The 14,593-nt window shown below is 51.9% G+C and overlaps 1 protein-coding gene across 6 annotated transcripts in view; it reads left to right on the top strand.

The window, feature by feature from the left end:
- The window catches only part of KDM2B (lysine demethylase 2B), a 113,635-nt gene that overhangs the window by 26,721 nt on the left and 72,321 nt on the right, over positions 1 to 14,593 (top strand). For all 6 annotated transcript variants that reach the window (XM_090290609.1, XM_090290610.1, XM_090290606.1 and 3 more), the window contains 2 exons: positions 13,803 to 13,981; positions 14,168 to 14,274. In XM_090290609.1, coding sequence (XP_090146735.1) covers positions 13,803 to 13,981; positions 14,168 to 14,274 — 286 coding nt within the window. The remainder of the gene's footprint in view (positions 1 to 13,802; positions 13,982 to 14,167; positions 14,275 to 14,593) is intronic.

Here is a 14,593-nt window from a genome sequence, read left to right on the forward strand (position 1 = left end):
GGCTGGGTTCATGTAGGGCCTGCTAGGTCGCGGGAGGGAGTTCGGGGTGCCTGTGTTGCAAAGGCCATTGGGAGTTACAACGTGTAGCTGTGTGACCTGATTATGTTCTTGGGCGGTGGCGGGGAAACATTTTTCTAAATCTCGAGGTAACACTTGCATGCCATCAACTTCAGATTTGGCCATTTTGGACGGTACAATCCAGTGGTTTCTAGAATGTGCACAACATGGTGCAACCATCATCACAGTCTTATTCCAGAACACTTCTTTCACCCTCAAAGTAAACCCTGCACCTCCCAATTCCCCTCTGCCTCTACCCCCTGTCAACTGCTAGTCTGCTTGTGGCCTCTGTGGGTTTGTCTCTTCTGGACATTTCCTATCAGTGGAATCATATAATATGTGACCCTTATGCCTGGTGTGTTTCTCACGCAGCATCATGTTGACAGTGTACATCCATGTTGTGGCAGGTGTCAGGGCTTCGTTCCTTTTCATGGCTGAGTAATATTCCACTGTACAGGCAGACCACATTTTGTTTATCAATTGATGGACATTCGGGTTGTTTCTAGTTCTTAGCTTTTATGAATATTGTAAATATATCTGTACAAGTCTTGTATGGACATTTGTTTTTATTTCTCTTGGGTGTATATACATATGTGGAGAGAGAGAGGGATGGAATTGCTGGCTCATTCGGTAACTATATTTAACCTCCCGAGGAACTGCCAGCCTGCTTTTCAAAGCAGCTGCGCCATTTTACATGCCCATTAGCAACGTAGGAGGGCTCCAGTTTCTCCCCACGCTCGCTCGCCAGCACTTGTCATTGTCTGTCTCTGTGATGAGAGCCATCCTAGTGGGTGTGAAGTGGTGTGATCTCATTGAAGTTTTCTAAAATCCGACCCTGGTGGCTGTGTGGGGGGTGAAGACAGCTGACCGGTGGGTGTGTCAGGTAATCCGGCGTGGATAATTGACCGAAAAGTGTGTTAGCTGATACTCGGGAGGGGGGGCCGATTGGCCGGAAGGAGATGGTCCTGGTGAGGGAAGGATCTCAGTTAGTTGGCAAGGGCTTGCTCGGGAGGTGGTAGGTTCCTTTTTCAAGTGGGATTCCAGACGTGCTGAAGGAGGTGCGGATCAGAGCAGAAGGGGGCCAGCTTTCCAGATGGGACAGTGGGCTCCGTAAATCAAGTCTTGGCCCAGGGGACCCGCTCTGGGCCTCCACTCAGCCCCAGCCTTTGCTGTGAAACAGCCTTGGTTTGAGACTCAACTCTGCCGGTTGACAGGGGATTCGGGGCAAAGCGACTTAACCTCTGTCAGCCTCTGTTTCCTCACCTGCAAAGTGGAGCTCAGCGCAGAATCCGCCTCAAAGAAGGACCCTGCGGGAGAATGAATAGAACGCCTGCTATTATGCTGCGTGATGGGTACCCAGTGAAGGGTCCCTGTGACTATTCACTCTGAGGGCAGGGCCGTGGGCTGGCGAGAGCCCCTTTACGATCGAGGATGAGAGCCAGGTTCTCAAATGCGGGGTTCAGGCAACACCACAGCATTGCGTACGTAACTCTGGGCCCTTTGGAGGAATCGTCTAGCCCTTTGCAGCTTCACTGTGCTTGACTGTGTCCAGGCCGCCTCTTCTTCCCGGGAGCCTCCTTCTCGTTGTGGAAACAAATTGATGGCGCGATGTCCTCGCCAGCTCTCGGGAAGCCCAGGATGGCGGAGGAAGCAGGACTAGTAATACCCGCATGGTTCCCCCGCCATTTGTGGGGTGGTCCGGGGGTCGCTGAGTATTAATTAAAGTGCTTTGTGAGGGTCTAGCGAGCCCTGACTCCGCTAGAGATGCCTGTGATTATGGTTAGCGTGGCGTGTTATTATGCCCGTTTTAGTGCACGCGGACATCAGAGGGTGGCCGTAGGGCACTTTTGTGAGAGTGACTTAAGTGACAGGTGTAACTCGAGCTGGCCTAAGCAGAACAGAGTTCATAGGCTTACCTAGTAAGTTCAAGGGGTGACTTCCAGGCACCTCTAGCTCTAAGTGCTCCAAGACGATCTCAAGAACTTGCCTGTTTTCCTTTCTGCTTTCCTCTTCGGCTTCCTTCTTTGGCAAGCTTCTCCCGTGTGGTGGCAAAGTTGGGGAGCTGGCAGCTCTCGGCTGTGGCCCTACTGGCTCGGGGTCCTCCTTCCCAACCCTCCAGTGATTTTATCAGATGCCTCTGGATGTGCCGTGATTGGCTTAGCACGCCCGCGCCTCCCAGAGCTGGTGGCCCGGTCAGCCCCGCAGACCTGTGTACCCCGAGCGTGGGAAGGAGGGGCTCTCTGGGGTTGCTGAGGGATGGGAACACGCCCCTCGCGTAAATGGGAGTCCTGCTTTGGGGGAGCAGTGTATGGGGGAGGCTGGACCAACCCTCCGGTTAGTGTGGGATCCCGGCTCTATTCTTCAGCCTCCTGCCCCCGCCCTGGGCTCTTTATTTTGGGAGGTGACTATTTCAGAAAGAGGCTGGTGCTCAGCCAGGTATTTGGGCCACTACTTGGGGCTACAGATTCTTCTATAGTGTCCTAAAATCAGGCTTTTCTCTTATCAGCCCTGTTTTTCTGCCCACTGGGAAGACAGGTACCTACCTAACCTCTTTTGTTAGCTTCCTGCCTTTAAGAAAAGAAAAGGGAACTTGGCATTTTTAGGACACCATACACTGAATATAGAAGCTTTTCATTTACCCTGACCAGTGTGGGTCAGTGGGGTGGGCGTTGTCCTGCAAAGCAAAAGGTCACCGGTTCAATCCCTTGTCAGGGCATCAACCTGGGTTGCGGGTTCAGTACTAGTCAGGGCGCATATGAGAAGCAACTGATCGATGTTTCTCCCTCACTTTCTCCCTTCTTTCCCCTCTCTCTAAAAATAAATAAGTAAACTCTTAAAAAAACTTCTTATTCAAGTATGACATATGACGGCGAGCTCAAAAGAACCCGGAATTATCTTCTGGAGGGCGGGTCCCTTGTAGGACAGGTGTCCCCCGCTAGGTGACTGTTCTAGGAACCCGTCTGTGTCAGCGTACCAGCTGGTGTTGTTGTGAGAGGCGGCGTTTGCCTTCAGTGAATTTTCGTTTTGTTTTGAAGACCCTTTCAACACATTTGCCATTTCACGATGGGTGATTTATGAGCACACGTACCCACACTGGACTGAGTGTTCTGCAGTTTTTGACTAAAAATGGCGTGACCGCCCCCCCACCCCCAATGCTCCACCTTCCCTGTTCACCTGATCTTGCCCTGAGTGACTTTTTTTTGTTTCCCTGGATGAAAAAAGTCGTGAAAGGGAAATGTTTTGCTGATGTGGAAGAGATGAAACAAAAAAATTGCAGAAGCACTGAAAGGCATCAAAACCAATGAGTTCAAAAACTGTTCTGAGCAGTGGGACAAAATGTCTCGACGGACCTGTTGCAGCCAATGGAGAGCACATGGAAGGAGACTGGAGTTGAAACCTCTAAGAACAAATACACAATTTTTAATAAATAAATCCCGTTTTCTTTGGGTCGCCCCTCGTCCACACAGGAGCGTGCCCACGCGGTAACCATGCAGCATGATAGCGTCAGTAACTTGAGCACCCCAGGGTGAGCAGCACCCCAGCACCAGCATCCCTTGCCTTCCCATGCAGTCAGCGCCCTGCACTGTTCATCCTGACGTCTGACCACGCGGTGAGCTTTGCGTATCCCCACGCTGTGTGTCCGTGGAAACACACAGGGCGCCCCCTTTGGGCTTTGGCTTCTTTTGTGCAGTCTGGTGTTGACGGGATTCATTCGTATTGTTGTGTGTAGTGGCAGCTGGTTTGTCTTCCGTTGTGTGACTGTTCATTGAACTGGTTCATTCTGCTGCTCCTGGCCTGCAGGGATAGTGTGGCTATAAACATGACGGGGTGAGCGGGGGGATCATTTCTGTTCGAAATCCACAGGGGCCGCAAAAGTAGGTGTGTAGCTTGAGTACACGAAACACAGTTTATTCTTATATTCTTCTTTATTTTATTTCGACTTTCTAAATTTATTGATTTGAGAGAGAGGAAGGAGGGAGAGAGAGAGGGAGAGAAATAGTGATTTGTTGTTCCGCTTGTTTATGCATCATTGGTACGTGCCCTGACCGAGGCTCAAACCCGCCACCCTGGCGTATCGGGACGACACTCCAAGCAATTGAGCTACCAGCCGGGCCATATTCTTGTACGATTATTTATTAACTATTATATTTTCCATACACGCAATGGCACCCCTACTTTTGCCCCACTCTGTATCTAAGAGCGTCATTGCTTGGGTCGTAGAAAGTGCATATACGTTCAGTTTCCGTGGTTACTGTCAGGCGGGGTTGTTTTGGTTCTGATTGTTCCGCGTCCTCGCCGAGGGTTGGTGCTTTCATGTCTTTCAGTTTGGTCCCATTTCCGTGCCGGTGGGACTGAGGTCGTCTGTCACTGTGGTTTCAGTTTGTATTTCTCTGGTCGCGAGTGACGTAGAGCTCCGTTTCATGTTTAGTGGCTCTTTGGGTGTCCTCTACTGGGAAATGTCTGACCGGGTCTTTTTCCATCTCAGCCGTCCCCCTCTATGTCGCGGTTCCCTTACCGCGGCCTCGCTGTGTCACGGGATTTAAAAAAATTATATTTAATTATTTATCGCGGATTTTTCGCTCTATCGTGGGGTTTTGCGGTGCTGTATACGTATGTTGTTAAAGTGACGTAGGTTTAAGAGTGTAGAATAAGTTTTAAGAACATAAGTAGTGTTTATAAATGTGTGGGAAGGGTTAATAAGGGAGTGGGAACGGTTAGAGGGACTGGGAACGGTTTATAAGTGTGTGGGAAGGGCTTATAAAGCCTTAAAATCTATATAAATACTAAAATAAATGTAAGGTTCCTACTTTGTGATTGTCACCTATCGCGGGGGGTCTAGAATGTAATACCTATGATAAGTGAGGGAAGACTATATTTTTAAAAAATTTATTTGTTTATTTATTTGTTTTTAGAGAGAGGGGAAAGGAGGAAGAGTGGGAGAGAAACATCGCTGTGTGGTTGCCTCTCACTCGCGCCCCCAACTGGGGACCTGACGTGCAACCTAGTCATGTGCCCTGAATGGGAATCGAACCAGCGACACTTGGCTCGCAGGCCGACGCTCAATCCACTGAGCCACGGCAGCCAGGGCAAGACTGTAGTTTATTTTAAAGGATTGTCTCTTCTTGAGCATGAGATGTCTTAGTTTTCTGTGGCTGCATAACAGAGCCCGCAGACTGGGTGACTTAAAGAGCAGAGCTTTCTTTTCTCCTAATTCTGGAGCCAGGAGTTGAAGATCACCATGCTGGCTGGCTTGGTTTCTTCAGAGGCCTCTCTCCTTGGCTGGCAGAGCCCTGTCTTCTCCCTGTGGCTTCCCATGGTCTTCCCTCTGTATTTATTTGTGTTCTGTCTCCTCATATGAGGATACCAGTTCTATTGGATTAGGGCCCACTCTAAAAAACCCATGTTAACTTAATCGCCTCTTTAAAGACATTATCTCCAAATATGGTTCCATATCGAGTTGCTAGGATTAGGACTGGAACATGCAGAATTTGGGGAACACAATTCAGCTCATAACATAAAGGTGGTTTCTATATTCTGGATATGGATACACATTCTAGAATCTTCTCTTTGTGTGCTGCCTTTTCGTACTCGTAAAGATGTCTTTGAATAAACAGAAGCTCTCAATTTTAACCTAGTAGATCATTTTGTCATCATGGTTCTTAGTTGTTTCTGTGTCTTGTTTCAGAAATTTTTGCATACTCCAAGGTCATGATGTTCATACATTTTTATAAAAACCTATTGTTTGAACTCTCCCGTTTACAACTGTAGTTCACTTGGAATTGATTTTTTTTGTGTTTGATGCAAGATACAGGGGTCAAGGTCCTTTTCCTATATATCTAGTTGATTCAGTGCTGTGATTAAAATAAACACCCCCGCCCCAAGGCTCTGAAGGATGGTCTTTGTCGTAAATGAGCGGACTGCTTTTGTGTGGGTCTGTTTCTGGATTCTGTAATCTGTGTTTCCTGCCCCCAGAAGACTGGGCCGGCTTCACAGCCATGAGTTGGGAGTTGGGATGGCAGGGAGTGGGGAAGAGGTCGTTCTTGTTGCCTCCGAGGATGGTTTAAACCACTGGAAAAAACGTATCCTTAAAGTGATTCATTGTTCATATTGTATCACTGAGGATTGCGATGGCCTGCAGCTGGGGGTGGGGGGGGGTGTCTTACCAATTACCTCTTTATTCGATTTCTCTCTTCTGAGGATGCCCAAGCCAACCGATGGCTTTCTTTGGCCCCTTTTCTTGAAAAATCTTCATGATAAATCACCTCATTCAATATTCATTTATTCTTCCAATTATAGTAATAATCAGCTCTCTTTTACTGGATGTTTACTATATGACCTCTCCCTGTCCTCACCAGTAATCATATAAATTAAGTGTTTTTGTTAACTTCTCCAGACCGGGGAGTCTGAGGCTTGGAGGGAACAAGCCTTTCAGAGCGCGGGCAGCGGAGCCAGGACCCCAATCAGCTGTAGGTGTTTCCAAAGCTCGCGCTTCTGCTTTACGACTCATTACCTGGCCCTCCTGGCCCCCAAATGGAACCCTCCCCCTTTCTTCACTCACGGATGTCCTGGGCGTCTGTCTGTGTTGTGTCTGGTTACGGAGACTCCTGGGACCTGGGCTCCGAGCATCCCTGACCGGCTGTGCTTGGGGAAAAGGCTGAATCCAAGGTAGCTGACTTGCCCTCAGACCTTTTTTAAGGGTAAACTTGAAAGAGTCCTTGGAACTCCTCTGGTCCTGCTTTCCCGTTGCACAGGCGAGAAGAACTGAGGCCTGGAGAGAAGTCAGCTTCAAGATGCCTGGACAGTCGATGGCCGGCAGACGCTAATGCGGGTTCACATTTCGGCGACTGGTAGATGAGGCTGTAACAGAACCCCAGAGGAAAAGTAGATGGCGTATGTTGGGTGGGGGAAGGCGTGTGTGTCGGTGAGTTCACTTCTGGCCACGTTGAATTTGAGCTCAGGAGAGGAGCCAAGGTTGGACAGATAGGTCGGGGAGGCAGCCGATCGGCAGAACAGATAGAAATGTGAGGTGGGGAAGGTGGACGAGGTCCGGAGACCTGAGGCCCGTGAGCCCCAAGGGAGGAGGAGGGTTTGGAGGGGGGTATGTTCTTAGGTGTTCCCTCTCTAAGGTGCACACTCACCTCACTGGTTCGTTTTAGTTCCCTTTTCCTAGAAAGCTGGTGCTCTAAAATCACAATCCGGATCATGCTAAGAGCTCTGGGGAACTCTGCTGGCTTCTGCCCCGTTTGCCTCATATGGATTGCTCCCCTATGCAGAGGGGGCTCCTTAGAATATAGACAGTATTGGCTACGGTTCACAGAGATCTTACTACAAGCTTGGGACCTTGCATATATTACTTTGTCTGTCCCCTGTATCACTGTCCCCATTTGATAGATGTCAAATCTGTGGCTCAGAGTGACCTGTCACAGGCAAATGGCGAGAGCGTGGAAGAGCTCAGATTCGTGTGCATCTCTGTCCGACCGTAGCGCAGTAGCTGGGTGCCGGCGTCTCCTCCTCCGGAAGTGTTTGCTGTCCTTGCCGAGGGTGTCTTTTCAGATTTTCTGGCCCGATCGGGTTCTGCCTCAATTTGTTAGTCTGGCTTGCATCTTATACCCATTTGCCTATGAGGGTCGGGGTCTTGATCCCAGAGGACAGCCTGGCACTGCTCTGTCCTGGGGGTCATTTTAAAAGGCGCAAAGAAAACCTGGGCACCTTTGCAAGCTGGACCTGGGAAGAGGATTTGTCCCAAGTGCAGTTTGGGACCGTGTCTTTAATGGGACCCCTGCTTTTAGCTTTACAAAGTGCTTTTGGTGATTGTGTCTGGTCACTGGGGCAGGTCCTATTATCTCCACTTTCCAGATATAGAAACTGAGGCCCAGTGAAGTTCAGGGATGTACCCGAGGCCTCCCTGCTAGGAAATTGAAGAGTGGGATTTGAACCTGCGGCCAGTGCTCTTACTAATGAACACGGCCTCTGTGAGGTGGATGAGGCAAGCCTCCCAAGGAGAGAATTTAAAAAAAAACAGCTCAGAAACTTGAGGGTGATAGAGGAGGCTCCAGCACGATGGCGCGGACCCGTTGTGTGCACTCTCCGAAGAGCCGGCTTGGGGGAGTTTGGGGTCAGGGCCCATGTGTGCTTCATATTAGTGTTCAAGGTGACCTTCAGCAGCCCCTCCCCGACTCCAAGCCCGGGACTCTGGGAGCTGACTGATGGAGCCTTCAAAGCAAGGGCCATGGGGCCACGGATTAATTTCTGCAGCTGGAATTCGTTGGATGTGTGTGCATAGCCTGTGAGCCCAGAGAACCAATGAGCCTGGGAGGGAGGGGCGGAAGGAGGGGAGAGAAGGGGGGGCTGAGCTGCTGGCCTACTTAGCAACGCCAGGCACCCAGCTCCCACATGGAAAATTTCTCCTGTAACCCATCGCCTTCAGTGGCCTGAGGGTTCCCGCGCTGTGGATCCTAGGCCAGCTCCGCAGGGCAGCTTGTCCTTGTCACCTACTGCCAGGGTGGCTGCTTCCCAAAGCTTGGAGGGCCACATTCCATCTCAGCACTGATCTGTCCCTACGGGCATTTGCTGGGCTTCCTGCTCAGAGACAGGGCATTTGTACCCAGCTCTCCTTTGCAGATCAGACAGGGAACCTGAGAAGGCGGGGTGCCAATTCTTAATCCCCCAGCTCAGACCGAAAGGGACTGGCAGGCCCCAAGTGTCCCCAGTGACCCCTCTGGGCCGCTTCTGCTTCCTTCTTCCCCCCAATTCACATTTAATGGATCTGATCTGAGGGTTGAAGGACCAGGCTGAAGAGTGCACATGGTGGCCCTGGAGGAGCACCCACAAATGACCTGGCCCAGTGGTTTTCACAGGGAATTCCCAGGAATGCGGGTGTGGGTCCCGAGTACTGCCACCCCCTTCTCACCTCAGCCCGAGCTCTTGTTTTCATTCATGCATTTGGCTCTCGTCAAGAATTCTGTTTGAAGAGTTTTGTGGCAACCAAAAAAAAAACCCCAAAAAAACATGTATGAAGGTCTGCTACTTCCTGTCCTCACACACTAGGCAATTGAAACCTAGAGCGGGGTCAGTCGGGGTGGCTGGGACTGGAACTCCGTCCAGGGCTCTTGGCACCGTCTCAGCCGCCTGGACGCACCCACCGCTCATTCCGTGGCCTCCCGTTGGCTGTCCCTACCTGAGGGACAGGTCAGGCCCCTGTGCCTCCAGCGTGGTTCTTCAAGTGGGAATTAAAGGGCCCGGTTAGGGCTGTGACTCCAGGGTTAAAATTGGGGTGCCTGAGAAGTCTACACCCCGGGCGGAGAGGGCTCCCTTTTCTGTTCTGCCTGATGGAGGCCTGTCCTCACTTGGCGGTGTTCAGAGCCCCACAGTTCTTCCCACAGCCCTAGACCTGCTCAGAGGCCAATGGCTGAGTGCTTTGCAGACCTTACCATGTGCCAGCCATCATGTTAAGGTCTCTTCTATTTATGGGCGTTGTAGAAGGGGGTGAGTTCCCTGAGCCACGGAGCTAGGAACCGAGCTGGGGATTTACAAAAATACTTTTCACTGGAGAGAATTTTAAAAAGTACCAAGAACAGACAGAAAGTACATCCTGGGTACTCGTCATCCCCCCCCCCCCAACATGCACGGTCTGCAGTCCTGCCTCTTCCCCCACCGCCCCCATGCCTGTCCCGTCCCCTTCCTCCTCTCCCGTCCCCATGGCAGTGTTTCCGCACGGCGTACCATTTCATCCATGAAGTTTTCAGTATGTCATTCTACCTGAGAAGGGCTTGGAAAGACCTTAATCACAGTAGCATTATCACATTCCCTTAAAATTAGTAACTATCCGTCCCACACTCCCACTCCGCTGCAGTCCTGGCTTGGTCGCCCCTTCTCTGGAGTGTCCCACCTGAGCCTACATCCCTGAGCCCGGAGTTCCCTTGCAAAGAACTGAGCCCAGGCACGTGCCCTGGCTGGGGGAGGGCAGGTCCCCGCGGCCAGTTTATCGAAATGAACGAGTCCGTGTGCCAAGTGGCTGAGCCCTGAGTAGGGCAGAGACTCACAGGGCAAACAAACAATTAGGTAAAAGAAGAGAGAGAGAGAGATCAGAAGAAGTGACGTTCTTGGGCTCGGCAGGAGGGAGAGAGTATAGGACATTTCCAATAGTGTCCTGCGTTACCTTTTTGAAAGAAACAATTTATTGAAGCGAAATTCACAGAATTAGCATTTCCCATTGTAAAGTGCACAATTCCCTGGCATCGAGCAGATTCACAGTGTTGGGCAACCGTCACTGGTGCCCGTTCCAAGGGTAACCTGGACCCGTTAGCCGTCACTCCCAAGTCTCTGTCCCCTCTCCCTGGATTGACCTGTTCTGGGCACTTCGTACAAATGGCTTCATGCCACAGGCGACCGTTTGTGTGTCGCTTCTCACCGAGCGTCATGGTTTGGAGGTCCCCCCACATCATCGTATGGGCGGGCACTACGTTTCTTTTCATGACCGAATAATTTACGGTTATTTATTTATTTATTTACTTATTAAGTTGACAGGAGACTCATGAAAGGAAAAGAATACTTTTAGAAAAACCAACTTTGGTCATTCAATGTCTGGGTTTTGTTTTGTTTAACAAGAGCTTTACTGAGATAATTTACATACCATGCAATTCACCTGTTTGAAGTGTACAATTCGATGGTTTGGGGTCTGTTCACAGACCTGTGTGACCATCACCAGGGAATCTTAGGATATTTCCATCGCCCCCCTCCCTCATAAAGGCCCCTCACCCATGAGCCATCCTGATCGTTTGAGGAGCTTTACTGGCCGGTCCATTGGGACCGGCTGTCAGAGGTCCTGTAATTGGCCGATAGCGGTGCCTACCTGCGTGCGGGCCGACACATGCAGGCACCTCTCAGGAGAGTCTCATGGGCATGATCTCATCTCAGCCCCTGGACAACCCCGCGGGCTGGCCACCATTTTCACGACCACGTTACCGATGGGGAGAATAATTCTTAGGGAAGCTGAGAGGTCCAGCTGGGGTTTGAACCTGTGAAGTCTTTGCTTAATCACTGCATTTGTTGATTGGGGCCGCTTGGTTCTCAGCCTTCAATGCTGACTTGCAGGAACGCCTAGGGCTGCGAGTCCCATCACCGACCTGCCGGCAAACCCCTTCCATAGGAGACCTCACAGACGTGACCTTGAGCAAGGGTAGGGAGGAGAGGCGGGGTGGCAGAACAGGCAGAACAGGCCCCCACCTTCCAGGCTCTAAGAGCAGGCTCTCTGCCACGGGGGCTTTCCAGAAAAGCTGAGCAGAGCCCACCTGTTCGGGGAGCCCTGGTAAGAAGCCAGCATGGCCAGGAGCGCACCACAGTTTCCAGCGAAGTTCAGGGATGCCCCCTGGTGGAGCTGCACTCCCAGAGCAGGAACAGAGCTCTTCTCCCAGCCTTCCCAGGATCCTAGGGGGCCGGTCGTTTCTCAACCTCACACGTGATCAGAATTCAGTATCGCACAGGACACCGCGGGGGTCGGGATGAGAGCTTTGGCTCTGGCATCAGAGAGAAGGGGCTCCGAATCCCACCTCTGCTGCTTCCTAACCTGGGCATTTGGGGGGGGGGGTGTAACATGAGTGGTCCAAGCCTCAGTTTCTTATCCATCAAATGGGTATAATACAAGTCCCACCTCACAGAACTGTTACCACAATTAACATGTGGAGGGAGCTTGCCTGGGCTGAGGTGCTCAGTACATGTTGACTATTCGAATTGGTAGAAAGCGTAGGTTCTGGGGGTGTCTCCAGACCTTGGTTTCCTCATTAGTAAAACCGGAACAGTCCCCCTGAGCTTCTGGGATGGTGGGGAAAGTTAGATGCTGAATGCAAACGACAGGAACACCCGAGTTCTTTCACACGTTAAAGGCATTGCTTTTTTGACTCACTTCCAACCAGGTAAAAGGCACTACGTACCGACCACGGGCCTGTCACGGCGCAGACTCGGTGCCCAGAGCTGCGTCGGCAGCGGGGAATGGATGGGAATATTATTCCCTTCGGCGTGTAAGCTCCGTGAGGGCTTTTGTCCCGTTCAGGGGTCTGCAAACTTTCTCCAGAGCCGGAGAGTGAATATTTCAGGCTTTGCCTGCCGTTCAGTCTCCGTCCCTTGTTCAGCTCGGCTCCGGTAGCTTGGAAGCAGCCGGGGATCTGTGACCCAGTGAGTGGGGCCGGGTGCCCCTAGAACTTCATCTATGGACCCAGAAATGCGCATTTCATGTAATTTTCACATCGCCAAATGTGATTGTTCTTTGAACTTCCTCCTCTACCGCATAAAAACGTGAAAACTGTTCTTAGTTTATGGCCTGCGTAGAAATGGGTGGTAGGCCCACTTGCGGGTTTGTTTATTCACAGTTCTTGGCTAGCTTTGAACAAAGTACTCACTCGCTCCTTGGTCTTGTCTTCCTTCTGCTCCTCTGGCTTACACGTTTTAAGTCTCCATGGACTGTTTGTCACTGAGCTTATGAGGAATTGGGTTCTTACCAGACGGTGGCTTTCTTGTTCCGGTCCCGGCAGACAGGCGGGTACCGGCTTCCACCCCACAGCCCCACGGCTTTGGCGGCCTGCTTCCTGTCTGTTTTCTCCCCCTTCACAGCATGTCCGCTCCGCTTCGGTTCTTGCTTCCGCCTTGGCTGGGGCTCCGGAGCCATTCTGATTCCCATTTACCGATGGAGGTGCAGTGTTCCCGAAAGGGTCGTGATATTCTCGGGGGTTTGTGGTCAGTGCTGGCCCCAGGGCTTGCAGCAAAGGCCCCTGTACCCGAGTTCAGGGCTCGTCCCCTTCTCTCAGGGAGCTGCTGCGGAGCTGAGGGCTGGACTTCCCAAGGAGGGGCACTCTCTCTCTCTCTCTCTCTCTCTCTGTGGTTCAGTCATTCATCTAAGAAGTAATGTGTCACGTTCATAGAACAGCCAACGTTCGTCGTTTATCTGTTTCATAAATACCTACTGAGCGCCACGATTCCTAGACACGTGGTGTAAAGGAGGGAACAGATGAGCCTCCTGACCCCAGGACAGATGTGGAGGAGGAGGGAAGGAAGACAAAGAAACGTATTTAGGGGTTGCGATTAGTCCCAGGGAATGACGGAGGGACTCGTTCATTTATGTACCAGACATAGTCCTGAGGGCTTCCTGAACCACCGTCTGGCTTCAGCCTCACAGCCAGCCTCTGAGAAGAGACCAGGATGAAGCCGTGGCTGTTCAGAGAAGTCCAGCAACTGTCCTGGCCTCACAGACTAGGGAACAGGGCTGTTAGACAGCTGATTGTCTGTAGAGATAAGTCCTTTCCTGGTGCTACAAATAAACAGAAAGGCCTTGAGTGCCGTGCAGAGGATTCTTTAGTAGGCACTGGGGAGCCATTGATGGTTATAAGTAGAAAGAGAGAGAGAGAGGAGTGCCCATGGTCAGGTCTCTGTCTTAGAAAGCTCACGCTGGCAGCAGCCTGGAGAAGAGGGAGGAGGTGTAGTTTGAAGACCCTTACAAAGTTCTGGAGGTCGCCTTTGAGAGCGGTCTTGGTGGCGTGGACTAGAGTAGAGGCTGTGGTGGGGAAAGCAGATGGATTGGAGTGATTCGGTAAGGACAATGGCAGATGAGGTAACAGAGTGGACGTGGCACAGGGTGAGGCATATGGGGGAGCCCTGGAGGAGGAGCAGGAGGGGGTTTTGCCAACAGGGGCTCTGAAGGAGGATTCGTCCCCCCAGGTGGCAGGAGCTAACCGGTGTGTGGATTCCGCCCCCAGGTAGCCGGCGGCTGGTGGACGTGATGGATGTGAACACTCAGAAGGGCACCGAGATGAGCATGTCCCAGTTCGTGCGCTACTACGAGACCCCAGAGGCTCAGCGGGAGAAGCTGTACAATGTCATCAGCCTGGAGTTCAGCCACACCAAGCTGGAGCACTTGGTCAAGCGTCCAACCGTGGTAGGCCCCGGGTCGCAGGCTCCTTCCTCACCGCCCCATCTCCAGCCCTGCCTGCCCGCCCTGCTGCAGGCCTGGGGGGGCGTGGCGTGGCAGTGATGTGGGAACAGGATGAAGGGGCTGAGGGGACGTGGGAGCCCCGTTTAAGGGCACCGAGGCCAGGAAGTGCTGACGGGGTCTGACTTTCAGGTAGACCTGGTGGACTGGGTGGACAACATGTGGCCTCAGCACTTGAAGGAGAAGCAGATGGAAGCCACGAATGCCATTGCGGAGATGAAGTACCCGAAAGTGAAGAAGTAAGACCGCCCCGCTGGCAGCGGGCGCCGGGAGGGCGTGAACCCCCGCCTCGGGGTGGGGGCTGGAAGTGAGCCCCCGCTGAGGCCACAGCGCGGCTGAGACTGGGGGAAATGGGGGTCCTCGGTGTGGACAGGTTGGCATCTTGCATCCCTGGAATTCAGGGGCTCTGTGCTCTGCTCTGGGCTGTGATCTCCTTCTGGATGGTCCTTTGGCCTCCCTGCCAGCTGTCCCCAGGGGAATGTGACCTGAGGAGGAAGAAGAGTAATGAGAACGGTCTCTGCATGTGTGTGCACACGTGTGCACTCGTGTGTGTTTGTA

This window comes from Furipterus horrens, unplaced genomic scaffold (assembly GCF_987537825.1).
Source record: "Furipterus horrens unplaced genomic scaffold, mFurHor1.1.pri manual_scaffold_11, whole genome shotgun sequence".
Taxonomy (NCBI): domain Eukaryota; kingdom Metazoa; phylum Chordata; class Mammalia; order Chiroptera; family Furipteridae; genus Furipterus; species Furipterus horrens.